The 11,918-nt window shown below is 34.9% G+C and overlaps 1 protein-coding gene across 1 annotated transcript; it reads left to right on the forward strand.

Moving 5' to 3' along the window:
• Positions 1–4,946: 4,946 nt before the first annotated feature.
• LOC131050487 (uncharacterized) lies at positions 4,947–8,194 on the forward strand. The gene is made up of 3 exons (XM_057984677.2): positions 4,947–5,377; positions 5,512–5,567; positions 7,471–8,194. Exons 1-3 carry the CDS (start codon positions 5,308–5,310, stop codon positions 7,705–7,707), a joined length of 363 nt encoding a protein of 120 aa, XP_057840660.1. The 5' UTR covers positions 4,947–5,307; the 3' UTR covers positions 7,708–8,194.
• Positions 8,195–11,918: the final 3,724 nt, after the last annotated feature.

Below are 11,918 nucleotides of genomic sequence, written 5' to 3' on the forward strand. Positions count from 1 at the left end.
GTCTCTCTAAATTTCACATTTTTAATCATTTCAACAACTAATTGGCATCTTCCACTTTGATTTAAATTTTCAAAATAGCTATTCCAAATTCTCCTAACCATTCTTCTACAAGGTCTTTCGGAAATTCTATCATGCATTGGCTTCACAATATTTTCATCAATGTCTATTAGGAACTTTGGTTTTCTACGAATTATTCTAAGAGGTGTTAAGATTGGTGCATGCTCTTCGTTTTCATTAGGTGTATTATGTGCATTGATCATATCAAATTCAAATGGTATATCTTTTTCAATTTCATTAACATGTGCATTCACCAAATCATTTTCAAATGGTGTATGCTCATTGCATTCATTAGGTGCATTCATCATATGCATTTGAATTGGTGTATTTTGATCATTTTGATTTGATGCATTCATCATATCAATTTCAATTGTTGAATGTTCGTCACTTTCATTAGGTGCATTAGATGACGTACCTTCACATAATCTCCTCATACGCTCCCTTTGTCTTTCCTTTGCTGCCTCTCTTGTTCTTTCCCATTGTCCTACACATAACATCATGATGACAATCCATAATTAAATAGAAAAAAAACAACAAATAATCATCATTTTGTTATAATCTAAAGTAACAATGATAAAATAACTTCAAAAAAAATAAAAATACAAGACAAATCAATCATGATCAAAGCAAAAAAACAACAAATGATCATCATTTTGTTATAATCTACAGTAACAATGATAAAATAACTTAAAAAACAATCCAATATATGAGACAAATCAATCATTTCAAAAAAAAATTGACAAAAAAAAATGAAAACCTGACTGTTACTGTCCCAGAAAATCATGTGCAACACTAGTGGGGCCTTCAAACAACTTGCAATGCTGGTTTTTAGGCCGTTGAGACTAAAATATATTAAGATTTTCCCATAACCCAGAAACCCAATGTGAACGTTCACAATTTATCATAACTCGTACGGGTTATGCAAAACTAGAAGTTTTGACCTTAGTTTTGCATAACCTGTATGGGTTATGTAGAACTAGGAACCAAATATGAAGTGGGGAGAGAGAGAGAGAGAGAGAGAGAGAGAGAGAGAGAGAGAGAGAGAGAGAGAGAGAGAGAGAGAGAGAGAGAGAGAGAGAGAAGGGAGAGAGGGAGAGTGATGGAGAGAGTGAGGGAGAGAGAGAGAGAGGGGGGGGGAGAGGGAGAGGGAGGGAGAGGGAGATTTGGAAAAGGAAAGGGGGAGAGGGAGAGAGAGGGAGATTGGGAAAGAAAGAGGAGAGAGAGAGAGAGAGAGAGAGAGAGAGAGAGAGAGAGAGAGTAGGGGGAGAGGGGGTAAGAGAGAGAATAGGGGATAGGAAGAGAGGGAGAGAATATTATAAGGAGGGAGAGAGAGAGAGAGAGAGAGAGAGAGAGAGAGAGAGAGAGAGAGAGAGAGAGAGAGAGAGAGAGAGAGAGGGGAGAGGGAGATTGGGAAAAGGAGAGAGAGAGAGAGAGAGAGAGAGAGAGAGGGGGGGGGGAGAGGGAGATTGGGAAAATGAGAGAGAGAGAGAGAGAGAGAGAGAGAGAGAGAGAGAGAGAGAGAGAGTGGGATAGGGAGAGAGAGTAGGAGAAGGAGGAGAGGGTGAGAGACATGAGGTAGAGAGAACGAGAAGAAGAAAAGGGTGAGAGACTCGACAGAGAGATAAGTGTGAGGGGGAGAGAAATGAGATAGAACTCAAGGAGGATAATTAGAGTTCAGAATAGACAAAGACGATGATTGGGGAAGGAATACAAGAGAAAGAGAGGAAAAGAAGAGAGACATGCATGTATACAAACATATATACATATATCTATATAAATATATGTATATATAACTATAGATATGCATATATACATACATAAACACATATTATATATGTATGTCTATACATATGTGTAGTAAATGCTAAGTTTACAAGCATACATTATTATGTCTTCATAACTCGTACGTGTTTTGTGAAACACAAAATAATGGTTTTAGTTCTACATAACCCACCTGTAGAATTGTGAATAGTATTTTTTGTTTTTCAAAACCTGTGCGGGTTTTGGCTTGGTAAGAGGGTTGGAAAACGACCCTAAGGCTTGCAAGCCCATTTCCCCCCCATTTTTGTCCCTTTACATGTTTTTTCATCTTCCAACATGATTTCTCGACTTCGTTGTCATCAGGTTTACAAATGATTAAGTGGGTATCTCTAAAATTACCACCATAATCTCACACATTTTCTCAGTTTTCTGACCATATAATTTTTTCTATTTTTGGACAACATTAGCATAGTAAACTTTAATTTTCTTTACCAGTGCCTTGACAGTCCTCACAAACATATGTATACCATTTTTTTAATAACTTTTGATATACTCGAAAAAATTCAAAAAAAAATTAAATATTATTGTTCTACACTAGAAAAAAAATAAGTTTGCATTTTTTATTATTTTGATACAAGTTATGCCCAGTGCACGAACAGGTACCAAATTTTCAGAATGTGGTCACTTCAAAAAATCATAAAAAAAAAATACTCAATGGAAAATTACAAAAAAATACACAACTTTTGGATCTCACTCTTACCTATCATCCTACCAAAAGGTTTTGCAAATTACTAAATCTAACTTTATATTTTGCGTAGCGCACGAAAACAACTATGTTATGTTTTTCTAAAAAAATCGAGAACAATTTTTCATGCACGAGAGGTTTGACCCTCTTAATCTTATCTAATTTTAAAAAACATTAGTAGTTTAGAAACTAGATTCAGAGTACTACAATTCTTATTCTTTTTTCAACTCCTAGTTTTGAGTGCATAACCTTCAAATATCTCTTTTAAGTTCAGGTTTACCTATTTTCAGAAAAAAAAAGAAAAAGTGGCCACTTATTCCCCCTTTTTGTTCACCATCTTGGTGCACTTACCCAGATATATTGTACACGCATTTTATCAACTATATAAGAGGCCTTTTATAGCTAATTAACCTTGACCCGGTGGCAAATATAGGTATCAAATTATGTGTATTTAGTAGTTTATTTATTATACATTTTAATTGAGTTAAAAAGCTATTAAGGATGCCTCAAGAAACTGTTAGGCCCAATATGGAAAGCTAATGTACTGAGAGGGGAGGGGTGAATCAGTACTTCAAATCCTTTTATCAACAATATCTTCACTGTTATGCATAAACCACAAACTGTTGTAACATACCATAAAGCTAAAACAAATAAATAACAATCATACATGATTCACTCCATAACACATATATTTTGGTTACGCAGAAACTCTTGGTTAGAGAGAAAAACTGCAGTGGGGATGACACCCACAACTTCACTACTGCAATAATAAAGGTTGCTCGGTTAGAGCTACATGTTCAGCTATTTCTGATAGCTTACCCTGTTAGGAGTATCAAGATCATTAGATCTACCTTGCTAAAGGATTTTACAACACTTATTCTAACTGCTGCACCTGGTTAAAGGCTTTACAATTTATAGACTTTGTTAGAGTCTTTTACCCTGTTAAAGGTTTCTCTTACAACTTCAAAATATTACATTAAAATCTTTACAAATATCTACAACTTTACATCTGGAATGTTATAGCAGATTCTATGTGCTCAAAATGAGATTACCTTGCTTATAGCATACCTCGGTAACCCATAAAGTAACTCGGTAAACCCTTCAGTTTACTCTGTTCTTTGACTGTTCTCTAAAATCCTTCTCGGTGACCTCTGTGTCTCTGTAACAGTCATAACAATCAGTGCTTTCTTATGTATCACACATGTCTTGCTTCATACACCTCTATATCTCTATCTTTTTTTCATATATTTTGATCCTCAATTCATGCTGTATAAATAGATATCTTATGTCGGTGATCAGGTTCATTGCTTCGATCTTACAAACATGATTTATCAAATGAATAACCATACAAAATATTTTATTGGATAGATGACCTCAAAATCATACAAAATCTTTAAGTGCAATTTCCAATGTGATAACGGTTCTATGTTCCTTGATCTTGTAACACGTTTTCCCATGTGTGTCTAGATTCAATGAATCTGGTAACATGATTCACTCAGTGTATATCAACTCGGTGTATCATTGTTTCTGCTCGGTAGACATGGAATGTTACTCGATAAACAACTTGGTGAATACTGGGCTCTGTGACTACTTTCTTCTATAACCGACTGCTCTGTGCATACCGACTGAATGTTTCGGTAGTAGTAACCGACTAGAGTATATATAATGACTTTGGATATAAAACTAATGGCAACTATAATAAGTAGCAACAAAAACACCTTCCTTATTTTAAATTAAGGTCAAAGTGTAGGAGAGATTACCCACTCTCATTGGTTAGCCTTTAACCATCTTGAATCTATTGATGAACCCCATATTTGACCACCTTGAAAACAAACCCCTGATCTTGAAGGTAGAAAATAGTTCGAGGACTTAGGACCCGTAATTTTCAGACCTAATGATACCAACGATTGAGAGATATCCATTTTACTAAATTCATTCTAAATTCAAACCTAATCTCATCCCTTACAATATCTTTATCTTTATACTTTGAAAAAAATTGTGATAACTAAGATTCAAATATAAAAGACTCCTTAACTAACTCATTTAAAAATAACACTAAATCATTTTTATTTAACTTTATTGAAAAGTACATCCTACTGCTTATTGTTTCGGAATTTGATTGTGTTCATTCTTTTCATCTTCCCAGGCCAGCCAAAGAGTCTCAAATTTTGCATCATTTTCATCCAGTTTGGACAATGGTTATTTTTTTATAAACCATACAGAATACAAGCCTTACTTTGGCAGTTCAATTAAATAGGCTTATATATTTTTCTTTTAATATACCATGCAATATAAATACATAAGGAAAAGACAAAATAGATACAATCAATATCAAGGCCTAATCTCATTCACGAGCATCATTTGAATTATCCAAAACAAAAGGTTGGTGCTTTGATCATCATAAAATGAATATTGGCACTCTGATTTTTTCTTAGTGCTGTTATATAAATGAGAAAAAGGCAATGCCAAAAGTAGAACACACCAAATTGTGCATTGAATTCTCATTTATTGTGACCTCAATTGTTGCAGCTGAATGGCATTGGAGGCATGGATGAATCGCAGACCACTAAACCCAACATCTCTTGCCAGGTCTATGTAAAGCAGGGCCTCCATGTCTCTCCCTGTGCTCGACGGTTACAGGACCATCATCAGTGATTGCAAAGGCGCTTTTTTCACAGTTTAATAAACACAATTATATTCCCAGGCACCCAACTACGTTATGGAGTGAAAGAAATCCATACAAAATGAAGTGGCTGTACATTTTAATCTTGCTTTTCATTACCATGTGGGTACTGGCCAATTCCCATTTTCATGGTAGGTCATTTATGGTTTATGGTAGATTTTTTCTTTGTCAGTGGTGGCAATCTATGATGTTTTTGTATTGAATTTCTGATTGTGGGTGCTATTAAATTTCTACATTCATGATTGGTTTCTTGATTTTTGTGCAGATCATGAAAAGAATCCTTGCAGCAGCAACAGTTTGGAGTGTGATCATGGAGTAATGGTAATAGTCTTATATTATTTATTTTTCTGTTTGCTGCTTGGATAGATGTTTTATGTCATTTTTTCTGTCATTCTTATTAATAATTAAATTTTTAGTATCCCCTGCATCTCAAATGTGCTATAAATTTTTTGGTTAAGAAATTTGACTGGTCTCTGTGCCTGTGTGCATGTGTTACATTTTGGACAGAGCAAGTATAATTATTAGCAATGTTTTTTTTTTAATTTTCCGTGAGTTTAGTTTGTATCAATACAGAGAAGAATGAACTGCAGGGGGAAGAACATAAATTTTAAAGAGATAAATTTTCATGTCTTCTTCCAAGTTCTCAAATGTCAAACAATTTTAAATTTGCGAAATGGTCAATAGGCCTTTGGTCTGCTAATGAAGTTGAAAGGTTCTTCTTGAGCCCATGAGGAATCAAGTCTTGCTGAGTGCAATGTTCTGACACATAAAAAAGGATGAGGTTGGGATTGTGCCTTACGTGAATTTGGCCGAATGGATACCCTTCCGTCCTTGGTTCTCAGCCAAAGAGGTTCAGCCGAAGGCTCATGCTCCTGTATCCGATGGCTAAAACGACTGTGGAAGAAAAATTGTACATAAAAAATAAACTTGTGAATGATTAAGAGAGGTCCCAATCTCGTGGAAGGTCACCCTGGAGATTGCATGCATGATTGGATCTTGTTTCCTAGTCCATACCATATTTGCAAATTTTTATGTTTTTGTTTGAAGCTTAATTTTCATTACTTAAAAGTTAAAAGGAGTTGATATACAGAACACGGACAACCCAAAGGGATTATCTGATAAAGCCTACAGAGTCTTGCTGTAAGAAACCAAATTTAACATGATTAAGTTAAATAGGACTTGTGATTGGCAATGGGTATATCATCTCATCCATTTATTTGCATGCAAGGGTACAGGAGCTGCCTTTTCCATCTCTCCGCAGTCTCTATATATGGTTTACATTGAAAAGTATTTATAAAATGAGGTTATGTTTTGATTTAGGATATTCCAAGTGAATGCTTCATGCTTTTTAAAATGGATTAAAACATTATAGAAACATGGCCAGTTCAGAAGCATACTTTAGTATAAAGCTTTCAAGGTTGACAGGTTTTTGTCAACCTTTAGTATTCGGTTGTGTCAACATGGTTTCATCCTAAATGTCTTAGTGGATCTGAGATTTTGTTTTACTTCATAGTATATACAAGTGCTCTTCTGAATGGTTTGCTAAATTTTTTCAGAATCTTAGCTAGTCTAGAAACAGAATTCTGCTTCAGGGTGCAATTCCCTTGGTTGATATGTTGGGACTTAGTATATGGGCTTTGTGTAGAATTATCAAAGTTTGGTTCCTTTTTGCAAGTGTTCGGATGTTAGTGTTTTCTTTGCCAAAAGCTTTCAAAAAGGCAACATCAAATGGGATTTCTGATCCATAAAATGCACCACAACAATGATAACAATATATTCACATGTTTATGTCCTGTAAGTTGTTGTTAGATATCTTAGACATGGTTAAAATTGCCTTCACGCACTTCACGTGCATCAGATCAATGGCCATTTTATGTAACTGAGGTTGAACTATCCATCTTAGGCATGTGAGTTGCTTAAAGACATTTTTGTCCCTTCCAGTGATAATTGCATTTTCCCTTCCAATACTAAATCTAGATTACTTAACTGCAAATCTCCATAAGTTATGTGGATTTTGCTGTTGCTCAGCTGTCAAGTTAAACAAAACATAGCAATTTTATATTCTTCTAATATTTAAGTTGCTAATCTTCTGCTGAGCATATATAATCCATCAGGGAACATTATGTACTTGGTTTTTGCTTCTCAGGCTGTCTGAGTATTTTTAACTTTTTGCCATGCTTCTTGTTGATACTTATATTTTCTTTCTGCCACTGCATCGGAACAGGAAGAATTTGATACCAGGAATGAGGTAAATATAAGGAGGAGAGCAAACAGGAGGATACTCAATGATTCTGGCGGCATTGATGAAAAAGTATCCAGTTTAATTTCTGAGGACTCTAATAAGAGTGATTATGCTGCATCTGACCCCCCACCTGTTGCAAAGATACCAACCAATAAAACAGTGCACTATAGAATTTTCAGTCGTCCTCCAGTTGCTAGCCCTCCTTCAGACCATTTGTAAGACATTTTGACGTTGTATTAACTTATTACATGCATATTCTTGCTACTACTAGAGATGTATGGAGAGGTGGGTGCACAATACATTGCATCTGGAGATTGCATTTTCCAATGGTGCACAAAACTTGAAAGGTTTGATTTCTACCTGCAGATTTATCTGCTGCAGCAATCTGACATAAATGAAGACATTTTCTTTGTAAGGGTCTTGTTAATAACAAGATCATCGTCATCTCCTAAAATACAATCTAGAATCCAACTTCTTGGGGATTAACTAGATTGATATAATACTTGTTTCAACATAAAAAGAACTTTCATGGGATTAACTGGATTGGTAGATAATACTTGTTTCAGCGGAGAAAGAGCTTTAAATGTACCGATCAATGATGATTTTCACAAATCAAAGACAGTTAGCACTAGTTTGCAGTGGAGTTATGTGCATCTTCACAGTTGCTAGAACTGCATGTGGATGGAAACATTTGTTTTGAATTTCAATCGTGTGCAATTTTTTTTCACATTATTTAATGTAAGTGAAAGATATTCTACCAAATCGATATAATGTGTGTAACATAAATGGATCAAGGCCCATTTGACAGAGGAACTTTAAAATAGATGGTTGAACTTGAAACTGAGCATGGTAATGAGTTCTTTATTGATAGAATTATTTGTGGAAGAATAATTTACCGTTTCAGTACACAAAGATAGGTTCTACCTACTGACAGGAATTTCTAAAATAAATGGTTGGAACTCAGCATAATGATGAGTTCTTTATTGATAAGAGTTATTTATGGAAGGATAATTTACAATTTCAGTCCACAAAAATCATCCTCTGAAGGACATTAGAACATTGTTTACCATCCCTAAATAGCTAGAGGGCACATCATGCACAGGTCTGTGTGTCAGCGAGAGAGAGAGTGAGAGAGAGAAAGTATTTACTACCATGGAATATGTAGAGATATTATTTAGTAATGTGGAATCTAGATAAAGGGAAAAACATAAAGGAGTGAAAGGGAGCTCCAACAAAAAGGTACAGGCTACAGTCAAATTGAAAGCACAATGATGAATTATTTTAGCTAACAAGGCGAGGTGAAACCAAGATTGACCATGGGTGAGCATGTTTTCTTCAACATACACAAACACAGAAGCTTCACTACTACATAATTGATAATACTGAGCCATTGACTACTACATTCTATTATTGGCTCTAAAACTTATGTCAAGGTATATAATAAAATAGGCACTGGGCTCTCATTTATGACATTTGACTAGAAACTGTGGGAAGAGAATATTAGTATTAGACTCATCGCCATGAGATTATGATTAGGATGCTTTGCAAACTGGGAGATGAGAGTTATGTGGCAAAAGGACGTAGAATCATTCCTAAATGGATTAGAATTCTTTGCTCTGTCAATGCTGTAGGGCAGTCTCTGTCAAATTTTAACTTTTTTAGGAGGCAGATTGGTTAAGTATCACATATAAGGATGTGAACCTGTTGTGCATAAGGGAGCACATCTAAACACTTGAATTTCTATAACTTGTTTATGAGTTGGGTTATATATCTATGATCAGTGGGTTTTCACCATGTAAAAGGCTGCTTAAGCTTGAAGGCCATGAGAGCAATGTTGCACTGGGAACCATTGAAGAGCCAAGAGGGTGGGAAATTGACCTGATAAAGTTACATGTACAACACATTGAGTATAGCCTCTTGGACTGAGTGTTCTTGGAATTAAGATCCGCTTCAAGGCAGAAAGGTCTCATTGGATGTCAATGAACTTTGGAGCTGAGACAAATTGATTAGTTGCAGGAGGACTGGCAAAGGCAGTGTCTTTATATTTTACAAAATATGGTTCTAAGAGAGGTGGAATTTGGCCTTTAAACTGACAGGCATCGAACAACAATATGGCATGGTGTCAAGCTTTTGTTGGGGTCTATGTAGTTGAGATTAATGTTAGGTGAAATCAAATCATCCTCACATGAACCACTCACATGATTACACTCCACATCATACTCCTCGTTGTCTCACCTTGTTAGTACTTGCTCCCTTGCTGCTAACTTGTTATACCTTCACTCCTGAATCTTCTTTACCTACTTACGAATGAATTGAAATCACATATATATAGTGGAGTGGGGTCTAATAGTGGGGATGCGAGGGGAACACAATTAGTCTATTAGTGAATCATAAAGAGTGTCATGTCAATATTTATCCCCAAAAAGATTCTATTAAATTTGAAAAAGCAACCACTTATGTGATGCCACATCAGCACACCAATAAACATGCCTTAGTACACAACTGTGGGTCTTCTTTTTGGGATCATTTTGGACACCTTGGCAAAAAAAGATGTGATGTGGCATCATATTTGACCATGTGGACTTGAAATCAAATTTTTTAAGTAGGTGAATTGACATGTAAGTAGCTCTACAAAATTCAAAGTTATTTGAAATATCTAAAACGAATTTTAGGAGGTATGAAGATAGGGTGCTCCACTATAGGGCCCTCTCCCCTACCTTCCTTAAGCTTCACAAACAATCTATGTTAGCTTCAAGTTGGCACAAAGTTCTAGACTATACGAAGCACGTTGTCATGCTAGAATTAACAAATTCATGAACTTGAACAAGTCATCGATGGAAAATCAAAACCTCCCAAAATATTTATCCTTTGGTGAAAACCTAAAATAACCCTCGACAAACCAAAATAAGTTTAACTAAACACCACTTTTAACTCGTAGAATTCTATTTGCACAATCATAGACATAGACCAATCTAAATCACTTCAAACTTTAATATTAGAACAATTTAAACTATACATAGAACTAATCTTGAAACCACAACACCCATTTACAAAATATGATGAAATGCATAAACTTTTCCTCATCACAAGTTATCAACCATCAACGACACACTTTATTGTAGATTTTTCATTTCCTTGACATAATGTAGATTCCTCAAAATGCCCCTTGGATCCTCCTACGTCATGAGCAAAGATTGAAAGTGATATAAGGAGGATAAGATGTTCATTGTGAAAAACAGAAGGTTAGGAAAGGTATGCAAAAAGTTGGGTTGGTAAAAATGTAATCCAAAATGTAAGCTAGCTTAATTTTAACATTACATTTATTGAATTGGGAAATAGATTCTAAGATGTGTGATAGACATTTACATATTAGAGGAAATAGAGGAACTAAAATGACAAATTCAATGTAAAAATTGAAATAGTAGAAAATAAAGAACATGGTGCCAGAGGATGAAGCTCATTGTTCAGGATGGTATCGTGATGCATGGACATTCATGAACTTGAACAAGTCATCGATGGAAAATCAAAACCTCCAAAAACATTTATCCTTTGGTGAAAACCTAAAATAACCCTCGACAAACCAAAATAAGTTTAACTAAACACCACTTTCAACTCGTAGAATTCTATTTGCACAATCATAGACATAGACCAATCTAAATCACTTCAAACTTTAATATTAGAACAATTTAAACTATACATAGAACTAATCTTGAAACCACAACACCCATTTACAAAATATGATGAAATGCATAAACTTTTCCTCATCACAAGTTATCAACCATCAAAGACACACTTTATTGTAGATTTTTCATTTCCTTGACATAATGTAGATTCCTCAAAATGCCCCTTGGATCCTCCTACGTCATGAGAAAAGATTGAAAGTGATATAAGGAGGATAAGATGTTCATTGTGAAAAACAGAAGGTTAGGAAAGGTATGCAAAAAGTTGGGTTGGTAAAAATGTAATCCAAAATGTAAGCTAGCTTAATTTTAACATTACATTTATTGAATTGGGAAATAGATTCTAAGATGTGTGATAGACATTTACATATTAGAGGAAATAGAGGAACTAAAATGACAAATTCAATGTAAAAATTGAAATAGTAGAAAATAAAGAACATGGTGCCAGAGGATGAAGCTCATTGTTCAGGATGATATCTTGATGCATGGATGTCCATGTAATACATTGTAGTCTTTTCTATTGTCATCTAGAAAAGCTATAAAATCTAATGCTTTCACCAGATTTCAAACTCACTTGCACAATAGGAAACAAGGACAATAGAAGCAACAAACTAGGATACACTAGATGATATGAAAATATTAAAAAATAGTTTGATGTTTGTATTTTAAAATGGAAATAGATTTGAAAATGAGAGATAAAAGAGAATGCAAACCCCCATTTGATGAACTCCACATGAAAACCTATAGTTG

Source organism: Cryptomeria japonica, chromosome 1 (assembly GCF_030272615.1).
Source record: "Cryptomeria japonica chromosome 1, Sugi_1.0, whole genome shotgun sequence".
Lineage (NCBI taxonomy): Eukaryota > Viridiplantae > Streptophyta > Pinopsida > Cupressales > Cupressaceae > Cryptomeria > Cryptomeria japonica.

Coding starts and splice junctions, on each gene's coding strand:
- LOC131050487 (XM_057984677.2), top strand. CDS start 5,308: ATGAAGTGGCTGTACATTTTAATCTTGCTTTTCATTACCATGTGGGTA. Junction 5,378..5,511: donor GGCCAATTCCCATTTTCATG/GTAGGTCATTTA, acceptor ATTTTTGTGCAG/ATCATGAAAAGAATCCTTGC. Junction 5,568..7,470: donor AGTGTGATCATGGAGTAATG/GTAATAGTCTTA, acceptor GCATCGGAACAG/GAAGAATTTGATACCAGGAA.